This window comes from Opisthorchis viverrini (assembly GCF_000715545.1).
Source record: "Opisthorchis viverrini unplaced genomic scaffold opera_v5_2, whole genome shotgun sequence".
NCBI lineage: Eukaryota > Metazoa > Platyhelminthes > Trematoda > Opisthorchiida > Opisthorchiidae > Opisthorchis > Opisthorchis viverrini.
In genome coordinates, this window is record NW_008751658.1 from 688,925 (window position 1) to 702,071 (window position 13,147).

The following is a 13,147-nucleotide window of genomic DNA, read 5'->3' on the forward strand; positions in this document are numbered from 1 at the left end:
CAGCTAGGATGGATCGACCCCCCCCCCCGGGTTGGTGAATTTACCAAGTGAATTCACTCAGTGCGGGCGGGTCAGGAATCGAGTAGCAACCTGCTTAGTTTTGTAACATGTCGGGTTTTAGTACTATGTCCGATGTAAACATTTGTTTTCAAACAAGTCTTAATGCGCCAGGCAGATTTGGCACTCATTATTGCTTACTATTATTACGTATTATTGTTAATACTGACTTATTATCAGTTACTAGTAATGATTTATGGACCACTCTGCCTTAGTGTCTCCCCTTCACCAATTACAGTAGACTGCCATGCTGGTATGTGATCTCGCCTCCTATTTTACAAACGCGTACCGTTTCGTAGGCTGAGCTCGAACCACAGCTCCATAAGTTATGGCCTGACTACCTACCATGCAAAGTCCTGCTTCAGAACGTGCCATCTGCGAACATATCCCTTACAGTTCAAGGAGAGCCACTGGAGGTTGTGGAAAACTTTACATACCTCGGTAGTTGCATTAGCTCTGACGGAAGTGTGTCTGATGAAGTCAGCGCAAGAATCTCAAAGGCTCGAATCACGTTTGCTAATTTGCGTCACTTTTGGCGTCAAAAAGGCATCTCACTGGATCTTAAGGGTCGTGTGTACCAGGCTACAGTAAGGGCTGTGTTGTTGTATGGGTGCGAGACATGGCCTCTTCGGGTAGATGATGTGAGGCGTCTTCAGGTTTTCGACCACCGATGCCTCAGAAGCGTGGCTGGTTTCGGATGGCGTCAGCGTATCAGCAACGAGGCGATTAGAAAACGGGTATTTGGTTGTGCTGCAGGCACCTCAGTCCGGGAACACATCCAGCATCATCGACTGCGATGGCTCGGTCATGTGCTACGCATGCCGAAACACCGTCTACCGAGACGAGTGTTGTTCTCCGTGCCTCCTTCAGGATGGCGCAAACCGCGAGGTGGACAGCACATGACTTGGCAAAAAGGCGTGAAAGAGATCACGAAGAGTTTGGGTGTTGTTGGTGTGGTGAGACTTCCAGGATGGGGTCCCCGTGACCCCATCTGTGCTTGGCTGGAGACGTTGCAAGAAATGGCGGCTAATCGATGTCAGTGGCGTTCGTGCTGTCAGTTTCTTTCCAGATTGTCTGATTGAGCGGTTGGAGGTGTAGGCACATCAGTATGCTTGACATAGGCCAGCACTGGGTCCCCTCCCTCACCCACTCTGTTTCTCTTCTCTTCACTGTAGGGCTTTTAATACAATTATATATATATATATATATAACTAAACGAACTTTATGGTTGTACGGCAGTGAAGCATCAGTGCCAACACTGATGTTGCTGTCATTGATGATGATGATGATGATTCCAGAGGTGACCACAAACAAACTGATCGATCTGACTAGTCGATGAAGTACGGAGGCTGTTTAATGACTGAAAAGTCACTTGGTTTATGAACAGAATGGCAGCAATCTCATGACGTCTTTGTTTCTTCGTTTGTGCAGGATGGTCGTGTCCAGATTGGTGGTGCCCAACCTGGTAGTGGTGAGAGTGGCGAGAAACCCAGGAGTTCAGACGAAAACAGACATAACACACCTTCGGAACCGTCGGGTTTAACGCCTGCATTCGTCACACAGGGTACGCCAGATATGGTTTCGGAATCCATTGTGGATAAAATCGCTCTGCAAATACCTGCGCGGACCACGCTAAATGACCCAACCCCTAGGGTGAATTTGGTTCCAGCCATGGATTTATTCTCAGTTGGGTAAGTACTACTTGCCGTGGTGAAGCTTCGTTAATTCCATTCTTTCTGTCATTATTTTATAAACGTGATGATGTAAGTGCCAGTCAGATCTGATGGTGAGGAGTTCTTAAATGTTAATTTTCTAGATAGTGCGTGACCGCGATGTCTGGAAAGGTTGGTCGTCCATAAACCAGAAGCATTCACCTATGGAAGGATAATCCACCATAACTTTCATCCGGACTGGGGTTCATCAGGTGCGTGTAACAAGATTCGGACTCTTGACTACTAGTGAGTAGTCATATTCCGAATAAGTTTTGGTGGATGGGTTAAAATCGGCAGTTTGTTTGATTCACGCACACCAATCGCTACCATTGTGATGTTCGCTGATCTCAGCGAAACCGTCAACATGGCGTTTATAGAAAAGCTGAGCCCCGTTTGCTATACTCGGTGAACCGTCGCACCAGTCCTTGTGTGAACCAGGGGTCTGTGCTTGGCAATCATAACTTATCTAGCTGTTTGTTTTGATACATTGTGACGTGATTCGATGAGTAGATCATTTTCTAACCTGTTTTTATAACCATACTTCTAGTGAATATCCCCGTGTTGTTATGTATTTTCTGTTTTCACGTACATCTATTCATGAATTCACACTACACTGTACATTCACTACACTGCACACATGCGAGGCTCGCCAAAATCCGTCCTCTTTGGTGTAATTGGGATCTCCAGGAGATATGGGACCTACCATTTTTACACATCACTTCACCCAGAAATTGGGTGTTACTAAGCTGAGTAAAACCAGTAATAAGATAAGGTCAGTAATAGCTACATAACCGTTATTCATCTCTCGTGACTACCCGGATCATTGAGCACATAAAATCAAACGAACATAGGCGGGGAACGAACACAGTTTCTTGGTCCAGATACTACCTGTATGCGTCCGGGCTACCGTGAATAGGGTCGGGTTCAGTGCAGGATTCTAGGATAGATTCATGTGGGTGGCTCCCATCACTCGTGACTTTCTAATGTGATTACATACCTGTCCTAACCAAGTCTGTGGTGATCCAAAGGATCTTGGTAATGCACGACAACACTGGGAAAAGGGTAGGTAGATGTACGAAAATCAGAAATTGTTTTTCAAATATAGGTTTAACTTCACCAATTGTGTCTCGTTTCTACATTGATCTGAAACCCCCATCTAAGACCTTACAGTGGTCCTTTCGGAGCCCAACGGTAGCCCTTAATACTAGCGTGTGGTGACTATGTCTCGTTTTCAGATTAATTGGCTGTGTTGGGGATATCAGCATCCCCAAAACCTGTTTAATTGGTAGTTGATCAGGTGGCTGTTGATGTGTTCGCCGAGCTTGGCAATTGATTTGCAAACGTTTCGTCACCATTCGAGGAGACATCTTCAGTGCGCTGTTTAATTCTCAAGTTATTGCACCTTGTCATCCATGTTGAGCCTTATTCCACAGGGACCGCGCTTCCCCGTAAACCAGTTGCACTTTGTGTGTGGTAATGAACTTATTGTTCCTCAAGGACAATGGTGTCTCTGTATTTCGCCTCTGGCTAAGGCAGTGAGATGCTGTCCGAAGTTCCGGTCTTTTTTCACTGGCTCGCGTCGCAGTTACAGATTGTGCGCTCGCTCTCAAATAGCGTATAGTGATTGAATGCGCCCGTTCAGATACTTAACAAACTGTGCTTGTATGATAGTCGAGCAGTAGCCCAGCTACGGTCGATGAATCAGTAACAGCCGTGCGCCTATTTCGCTGATTTAGTCTGGGTTAATCATGGATAAGTTGTTTATCAGTACCAGAACTCTAGGGAAATTGACAGGGTCCAAATACGTTGTTCCACATCATCCTGACAAGTCGCTTTGTAGTTAATCGGAGACGTGCCAGAAGGCCCACCAGGAACCCAAGCCTATGGTTCATAGTCTCCTTCGGCGCGCATGAGCAGATCACGTAGCCAGCCCTGCATTGACGCAGTTACCTTAAGTGCATAGCCATCCGGATTCTAACCTTGATCAATGATAAATCAGTCTCCTTGAGATAGTTAGGCCGTCGCCTGCAATGCAGTGTATCCACCTTCTCATTTCCCTGTCATTGATGGGCGAATACGTGGTAACTGAAACCAACTTACTCGTGGTGTGCAATTTGTAACCGAATAACTGGTCGCCTAAAATTCGGCGTTCATAGGCGTTCCCTCAGTTGGGGTCATTTTGTGACTGACACTGAATGTGTCCAACTTTAGAAGCAAGGCATAGAGTGGAAGGATGCCCGCAAAATTTTTTTGTTGCTCACAGCTGCTTCACTACAAGCTCGGTCAGTGCCCGAATTGCTCAGTTACATGATTTTGATGCAAAGGGATTGGTTGCGTGACCCTTTGATATGTTGGTGTTAAACCCAGTGGTTTACATCACCCGGTTATCTTTGGAATTTGATCTATAAGGTGTGGCTCCTAACTTCTTCAGCGGCTGATTCTTTTTTATCTAACAGTTGGGTTTAGAAACCAGCTACCGAACAGGCGTCTTTCAAAAAATGTTCCAAGGCACACTACGACTGAAATCAGTTGCTCTCCGGCCGTGCAACTTTAAGTTTTCTATGGAGAATGTTTACAATAACGCCTGAATGATAGTATTCTAGTGGCGCCTTGCTTCGAGCATCCTAGAAATTAATTTTCCCTGTCATGTGCTTTGTTCTAATGTCCCAAAGCTCAATTCTTTATACTCCTCGTTCATGCGCATTCGATTGTTGCATTTTGCTGCAAAATGTTTTCGTTTCAGCTGCGTGTTCTTAGAGCTCTTTACCGACGGATCTGTCGCATTCACTTTGGCTGATCTGTTAGGCTATCGTGCGAACGATACCAGCCGACTGTCTAAACTGCTTGAGCAAATCCACTGTGAGGACATCAAAGTAAGTCCAAATATTTCACCCAAACACTCCGTTCTTAGTGCTATGGGAACGTACCCAGGAGATTTGAAATATGGCTCTTGTGAATACATTTTTCTGATTTCGCTCCTTTCCACACCTGACACTTTCCTTTTCTAGTCGTGGGAGCTCTAGATGGCTCAGTGGTTACGGCGCGAACTTGCTAGCCGCAAGGTTCGTGTTTCTAACCCGGTATCCGCATCTCGACTGCTCCTTTTTAGGCTTGGGTAACCTGGTAGTGTCTTGAACTTCGTGCTTCCTCCTTCTGGTGGCATGGCAGGTAGGTAGCGCAAGGGTGCTCAACTGTACAGTTATGTATGTGTGTTCTCTGGACTTCGGACCAAGACAGACCATTGACTATGATAAATAATCAGTGGCCTTTCTACATCAAAGCTATTTCTCTCAATGGATAGCTTTCTCATTCTCAGTTTTCTCCAGCAAACACAGTGATTTAGTGTCAATGAAATTATTGTCTCCACTGTGCATCTATCATCCCCTTGTTTCCCCTATCCATGATTCATGATACTGTAGCACTTGAAACCTCTACACTTCACTTGCATCGGCAACCGGCTAGGTTTCTGAGCTGCACAATCGGGTTGGAGAAAATTTGGAGTGCGTATTCTCAACGGCATGTCTGAACTAATGAAAACTTTCTAGGGGGCGTTTTTGTGGGCCCATTACAGTAGAAAATTATTTGAATATTGACGTGCTTTTTGTTACATCAAAGTTGTTTTTATATCATAAACGAGGGATTCAGTTGATTCCCCCCCCCCCAAAACCAAATTGGTATGTAAATGCCGTTCTCATTTTTGGTTTTTCCGCGTCAAGTGTTCACCACTTTGCATCGCACTCCTCCTAATAGACGAAGAGTTCAAGTCCCCATAGGGTTTATCTCGTTCTCTTTCTACCCATAGATTTTGATTTCCAGTCTCCTATCTCTCGATCCTAATGAACGTGGCTCAGCTGAAGGACATTTGGATAACCAGAGAGGAAAGGCGTTCCCAGAAGTGTTCTATTCCCATCTCCTTCCATATATGCAGACTTTTCTTCGTGTGGGTCTCCGTAATCCAACCGTGCGAATAGTGTACATCCGTCGGTAAGTTGACATACAAACTTGCGGAATGGTGTGCGGATCCACTTACCATCTGTCCCACCGTCAAACCACACCTTTTCCTCCGTGCATTTCCTCAAAGTCCTTTTTACTGTATTACAGTTGTTTTATGCCACATTACATATGGATAAAAGCCTTTGGTCTTAGACCAAATAGAATAGTTGTGCCCGTCTGGCACCGGGCGATTTGATCCGGCCTATCACCACAGCATTCTGATGTGGTTTGTCTGGGAGGATGTTGTGGCCAACTTTGTGATTTCAGATCATAAATAGTGCCACCGGACCCAGAGACACTAGCCAACATTGTGTTATTTATCCTTGTGAGGCTCATCAGAAGAACGTTACAGTCTCCTGACTTCAGGTGGCTTCCTCCGCTCTCTCGCGCAGGTGTTGGTTCCAATAACTAGGCGTTTACTTAGTCGGAAAATGGGTAGTCAGATTTTCTCAGGAAGGTTTGGTAAACAGTCGGTTGGTGGGTTTATTACCGGATTCACCGTCTAATCAACTTTTTCTAAAACGATCACTTTTCCGTTGATCCTGAACGTTTTTTGCAGCTAATCGAGTAGTCAGATTTTTCGACCGAACGAGCCGTCAGTTCCCACGGTTGCCCTGACAATCGCATATGGCCTCGTGTGGCTGAGCTTTTTGAAATCCAATAGTATCGTCAACTTTAAGGTCGGCAGACTACACTGAGTGAACGAACACAACTGGATCGTTCATTTGACCATGGTTGGTGGAAATTTCTGATCGGTCATTGCCAGCGGAGCGATGCAGTGGACCGATGTATAGTATTCGTCGAATGATTGGTTAAGCCACCGCGCCACAGTGACCAACCTGAGCTGTTCCCAGGCTATGTACTTTTCAAGCTGCCGTTGATTATTGTGTGCCTTAGTTCTCTGACCCGAAGATGATGGTCGCTGAATTGACGGACACCATCATTGCCCTGCATGCATTCTTGTTTTATGATCCCGTACCCTATTTTATCACTTCGACGTTGTTGGCTTTCAGCCTTTCCACTGTATCCGAAATTCAATACTGTCCACTGGGTTTTTGTTTCCTGATATTTGTGAACCATAGAGTAGCTGCGTAAGGACCCAGTTTCCCTCCACTCAGGAAATGTAGAGTGTTGCGTATAACCACAGTCTCCATCCCGTTAAGGTGCTCCCTCTGGTCCAGCTAATGCCAAGCGTCCGGCTCAGGTGTTGCACTTGTAGATTGCTCAAGGATTGTATTTTGCATCGGCACATGATCACTCTTTAGATACCGTACAGAAAGTCTCTGGCTACGGGTCGCGGTTCGTCATACCCGTTTCTCGAGTTTGCCCGAGAGCACACTGTCTTCCGCTACACGGTTTCTCGGCTCACATCCAACAGTCAGATCAGCTGTGTTACCGAAGTAACAGAGAATTGTACAGTGGTCCACAAACTCTGCTACGGTATCGAGGTAGTATTGGAGACTCCGATTGGTACACAATTAAGGTTTTTGCTTTGATGAATAGGCCAGACTGTGCGACAGTAGCCCCAAACTCGTCTGATGGGTTTTCCAGTTCAATATGCATATTCGCAAACGTCACAAGGCCGTCTGCAAACATGTGAATCCTCACCTTGAGACCTTCTTGAAATTGACATTCGGACCGTACACCACCGGCGTTGTTCGCCAAAGGTGCTTTCACAATAACCTTTACATATGAATTGAAGAAATCACTGATGGGTTCTTTTCTCTATCGTTTTAAATGTAGTAGGTGAACGACTTACCAGTTTGGTACATGTAATCCGCCGGTTGCCGAAGAGAAAAAACTTACTTGACTATCAGGATTGCTGTTTTCCAAAAGGTGTGTTTACTTTCGCAAAACGAAATCAAATGTTCTAGGGCATTTGTTTTTTAACTTAAAGCAACGCTTGCTAGTAAGCTAACTGATCTCATTTTCTGCTACCCTATCGCAGCACGCTGTCGTCTTTGTTACAAGAAATTGCTGAATGTGATGCCGACAGTTTGAGTACGTGTGCAGTCCTTCTGTGTAATCTAGTCACCAGTGTTCTACGTCCTTCTGGTAACTGTTTCATCACTCAAACTCCGAGCACCATGGCATTGCCAATGTCCTCAGTCCAAAAGGAAGATGCGATCCCAGTTCACGACGTGAACAAGCAACGCCAAATCTCAGGAGATATGGCAACCGGTTCGTTTGTCGAGCGTCGGCTATTAGAATACGGTAAGGTGAATGCCTTACTCTGCTACCTGGAGCTGTCAAAATACATGAATGTTTCTTTGTTTTTCGACCGCATCATACCGTACTGCGTGGATCTCACGTCTCCAGTTCATTCAGGCGAGGTTCGGAGCTTGGCGCTGGAGTGTCTCACTCAGATACTGAGAAAAGCCACCGAATACACAGCGAATCAGTCCAAAACTCCCCATTCATTGGAAGTGTATTTTTTAACCGAATATCTCTTTCCCACACTGGCGCCACTAAGTGTCGATCCGAAAATGGAAGTGCGCTTGACCTACTCACGCTGTCTTCCGGTGCTTGCTGAAAGTGCCTTACGGTAAGTGAATAACAGAGCTAGTCTGCTAGCGGTTTGCATACTACAATACCCCCTCCCCAGGAAGAAACATTGCCTATGTAAACAGAAATATCTCCTCCTTATCAGTCATTAAACTAACCATCCCGAACGGCTTTTGTCGTTGGTTCACAATACTTCAGGTACCTGTGGAAGTTTCAACAGTTTTTTTTCTGTTGGAGTGAAATTTTTTTTTAAAAAAAGAACCAAAGGTCTAAGTATCCAGTCAGCTGTGAGAACCGCGTATTTGTCGTACAGTGGTTGTAGCTGCTACAGTTTCGTTCACCGATGCCCTGTGGAGGTGGGATATGTAGCTGTGCGTTGAACGGAGGAGCTGATAAATTGGTGGACTGTTAAGTGGGGGGATCGGGAAGAGAGCTATGCAATGAAGGTAATAGCCTGGATGCACGAGCGCCATTGAGGGCGCGACTGGACCATTGACTTGGCCCGTCTGGTAATGGCTTCTATACTTCGCTGCCAAGCCATTGTTTGACCGCCTCTGGCTCTCTTCCACCCTTCACCTGGCTGTGCAAAAAGAACCCTTCCAGGAAGTTGGTCGACTGTCATGCGACTGGCAAGCGCAACCTATGCAGTGTGATTAGTTCATCTATCGAGGGTGAGTTTTCTCCTCCGAATACAATTCAACGTACTTCAGTACTGCTTATCCGGTGTTCCCACCAGACTCGGGCATTGCTTCGCGGACATCGATGGTCAAACACTGAAAGTCATTTGATATCCTTGGTGCGCAGCGGTCAGGCTTCTGATCCGTATGATAATACGGAGCGCACCGCAGCATTGAAACACGACCAATGATGGATAGGCTGACATCACGCCTACGCCACAGGTTACGCAGGTTCACGAAAGCTGCTCTGAGACAAATGCCACCAAGTTACCGCGATAATCTTTCCTCAGTGCCTTCAGTTCCTGGATGACGAGGTATATTGTTTTCAATCAAGCATGTATAGACAGGCTGTATCTGGGGTGGTGTTTCGTTTGGTTGTCGATTGATAGAACCAGGATATAACCGAGTGTTTGCCATTTCGGCCTTAACTTCGTGGAAATGATTCACCCATTTTGGGAAGCAAAAACTCTATGCTTTCTTCTCTGAGGAGGTTCCTTCTCCGAAGAGATTTGTCGAAAAAATTCCAACTTACTGGGACTTATTTTCTGGTGGTTGGTGCGTGTTGTGGTAACAAAACCACTTATTTCCCTATCTGAACTCATGTTATCGTCACCGTCAGCATGACGTCAGTATTCAACACTGATGCTTCGCTACCGTACAACCATAATTTATTTGAAAGCCTCCTTTTGGAGAAATACTATATGTGGTGGCCTTCCAGGATGGGGATCGCGTGATCTCCACTGCACGCTGCATGATGTGGCTGCTAATCGATGTCAGTGGCATTCGTGTTGTCAGTTTCTATCCAGATTGCCTGAATGAGTGTCTGGAGCTGCAAGCACCTCGGAATGATTGTTGTGAGGTAGTCCATTCTGTGTCCACTTTTATTCTTTTCTTCACAATAAGGCTTTCAAATAAATCATGGCTGAACGGCGGCGAGGCATCAGTGTTGGACACCTGTTTAGGCGATCTGGATATAAAATGACGACAAAAACGCCACTGACACAAATTAGCAGCCATAACTTGCAATTGGGCACAGTGGGGATCATGCGGTCCCCATCCTGGAATGGCACCGACAACACACTTTTCGTAGGATATAACCGAGTGTTTGCCATTTCGGCCTTACCTTCGTGGAAATGATTCACCCATTTTGGGAAGCAAAAACTCTATGCTTTCTTCTCTGAGGAGGTTCCTTCTCCGAAGAGATTTGTCGAAAAAATTCCAACTTACTGGGACTTATTTTCTGGTGGTTGGTGCGTGTTGTGGTAACAAAACCACTTATTTCCCTATCTGAACTCATGTTATCGTCACCGTCAGCATGACGTCAGTATTCAACACTGATGCTTCGCTACCGTACAACCATAATTTATTTGAAAGCCTCCTTTTGGAGAAATACTATATGTGGTGGCCTTCCAGGATGGGGATCGCGTGATCTCCACTGCACGCTGCATGATGTGGCTGCTAATCGATGTCAGTGGCATTCGTGTTGTCAGTTTCTATCCAGATTGCCTGAATGAGTGTCTGGAGCTGCAAGCACCTCGGAATGATTGTTGTGAGGGAGTCCATTCTGTGTTCACTTTTATTCTTTTCTTCACAATAAGGCTTTCAAATAAATCATGGCTGAACGGCGGCGAGGCATCAGTGTTGGACACCTGTTTAGGCGATCTGGATATAAAATGACGACAAAAACGCCACTGACACAAATTAGCAGCCATAACTTGCAATTGGGCACAGTGGGGATCATGCGGTCCCCATCCTGGAATGGCACCGACAACACCCAGACTTTTCGTAATCTCTTCAATACTCCTCTGACAAGTCAAGGGCTGGGCATGTCTCTGCTCGCGCCACTCTGATTCCCATTGCTAGCTTCGTGGCTCCTAAGGGAAATGATCCGAACATTCTAGACTTGCATCAAATTGCCTTCTAGTCGCTGTTTACTCGTCAAGTACATCAGCTTGTCTGCCTAGCTGTTGAGATCTCAGTGGCTGGGTTAATAAATAGGTTCCGCGAATCGGAAGCATGCTGGGCCAGTAGTTATCAGTTGGTTGGAGAAATACACGTTGCATTGGTACATTCAACCTTCCTCCTTACTTCAAGTCTGGTCTATCAGTGTCGCGTTAGACAATTCAGTAACCTTGCTTCTAGAATATTTGGATTATTACGTTTCATCTGTTTCGAACGACGGTGGGTTTTTCGGCCATAAATCTTTGTCGGTTTCGGTATGGAGTGCAGATCATTTGATCATTAGGGTTTCCTCATTCACCATCCAGTATCTTCTATATTCTACTACCTGTTCGTATATGCTAGTAGTGTTTGTATTTTCCCGGTTTCTTTTTCTTTTTTTGCCCAGTTTCCTGGATTCGTCGAATCTACTCTCCCGTCGTCGTGGCTCGAGTGGCATGGACGTCAGCAATGCGGTGCGTCAGGCTAGCGAAGACTTCACGTAAAAATTGGTTTGAATGCAGAGTGCAGTCAAGCATGCAGTGAATGTCTTGTTTGTGATTCCCTTCAACTGAATCTGTAGCGCAAAGACCCCCCCCCACAAGGCAGATCTTCAAAATGTCCAAGTTTTTTATTCTTTATTAGCAACTTGTTTAGATTTTCAGATGGCATATCCCTGATTCCACTCCATTTGGGGATCATCCACTAGGCATTAGGTCCCTGGTTTCGATAATTTCATTGTCTTATTTTCCGATTATTACGATGGGGAAGTTTGAGGTGGTGTTCACGTTAACCCTGGCTTACCTGATAAGCGAAATCACTAATGGGCTGGCGGAGAGCTTTTGTCAGTTTCCTCCAACACTACTGTCAGGGCAACTCGTTTGGCGAAGATAACACCGAGCCGTGGGATAAAAGTTGACACACGATTTCAAGTGTGAGATCGTCGGACTACTGGTATGAATCGTTCAGCACCACTGGGATGCATAAAGGATTTCGCTTTCTTCCACATGATTCTTTTGCCATAAACAACCATGCTGAGCATATGCCCAAGAATGACGGAGGATGGGTGCTTTGGTAAACAAGTAAAGTTATTCTTTGAACGTTCCTAAGATATATACCTCCATTCAGCTTTTGCTTCAGAAATTTCTGTTCACTGACTTCTCGTGGCCTGTTTCCACTTATGTGGAAAGGACAGGTATCGAGTGCTGTATCCTGGCTGACGGCACATTCGTTCTTCATCTATGGGAGGTGGCCAAATCCTGATTTCAAACGCAACATCAACGTGTGCTGGACACCTCCCATGTCAGATGCCCGAAATTCCCATCCTAGCCAAACCGCATCCGGGTTCAAGATACAGCCAAGGTTACAGTGATCTCTGACAAGAGCGTAACTCGAGTCCAGTGATTTGTTGTAGAGTCACCAGAATAATTGCACCAGGACAGCTGGATGACGATTCACACTAGGCTGATGTGAATTCTACAAATCGCACAACCACCTGCAACTAATAGGTTGCTTTAGTCAACTACCAAGCCACCCTGAATTGAAAACAGGGCACTTACAACATCAACTGCGAGCCGTTTGGTCAAGTGGGAATTATCTCAGTTGTGGTGGCTAACTAAAATTTGCAGCGTCCCTCTAGCATAGCTTTTGAGGAATTAGATTTCTAGTTAACTATCCCCCTTGGGGCTTTTCAAAAAGACTTGGCCAAATAGTTTTGACCAATCCAACTACAAACTAGACGACCAGGGCAATAATCCATGGTCGTCGTGCGTGTTTGAGGGGATTTTCTACAGCTGCATATTCTGGATAATCCGTTCGCAGACTAAATGTCGAGTGGTTCACTTTACTTTTTTGTGTTGATGTTAATCATTGTGGTGGCTGATTTAGCCTCCACGTCAGTGTAGTGGCATTCTCTTCTCTTCAAAAGTTTTGCCTGTTACTTCAGAGCGAACTTCTTGGTATCTCTACATGCTAGATAGCTCCGGATCATCGTTCGGCAAGGTTTCCTCGGTTAATCGTGTCTCAGAGAGTACACAAGCCCTGCATATCATCATCATCAACAGCATGAGATCAGTGTTCAACACCGATGCTTCACTGCCGTACAACCATGACTTATTTGAAAGCCTTATTGTAAAGAAAAGAATAAAGGTGGATGGGGGAGGGACTTAGTGCTAGCTTAACACAATCATTCCGAGGTGCCTACACCTCCAGACATTCACTCAGGCAATCTGGACAGAAACTGACAACAAGAACGCCACTGACATC

At 45.6% G+C, this 13,147-nt stretch overlaps 1 protein-coding gene across 1 annotated transcript in view; it reads left to right on the top strand.

Annotated features, from left to right (window-relative positions):
* T265_00185 (hypothetical protein) overlaps window positions 1-13,147 on the top strand; it is a gene marked incomplete at both ends in the record, with an annotated part of 47,281 nt that overhangs the window by 9,139 nt on the left and 24,995 nt on the right. Inside the window, 5 exons of the mRNA XM_009163893.1 lie at window positions 1,489-1,748; window positions 4,513-4,642; window positions 5,572-5,753; window positions 7,711-8,307; window positions 11,292-11,358. Coding sequence (XP_009162157.1) covers window positions 1,489-1,748; window positions 4,513-4,642; window positions 5,572-5,753; window positions 7,711-8,307; window positions 11,292-11,358 — 1,236 coding nt within the window. The remainder of the gene's footprint in view (window positions 1-1,488; window positions 1,749-4,512; window positions 4,643-5,571; window positions 5,754-7,710; window positions 8,308-11,291; window positions 11,359-13,147) is intronic.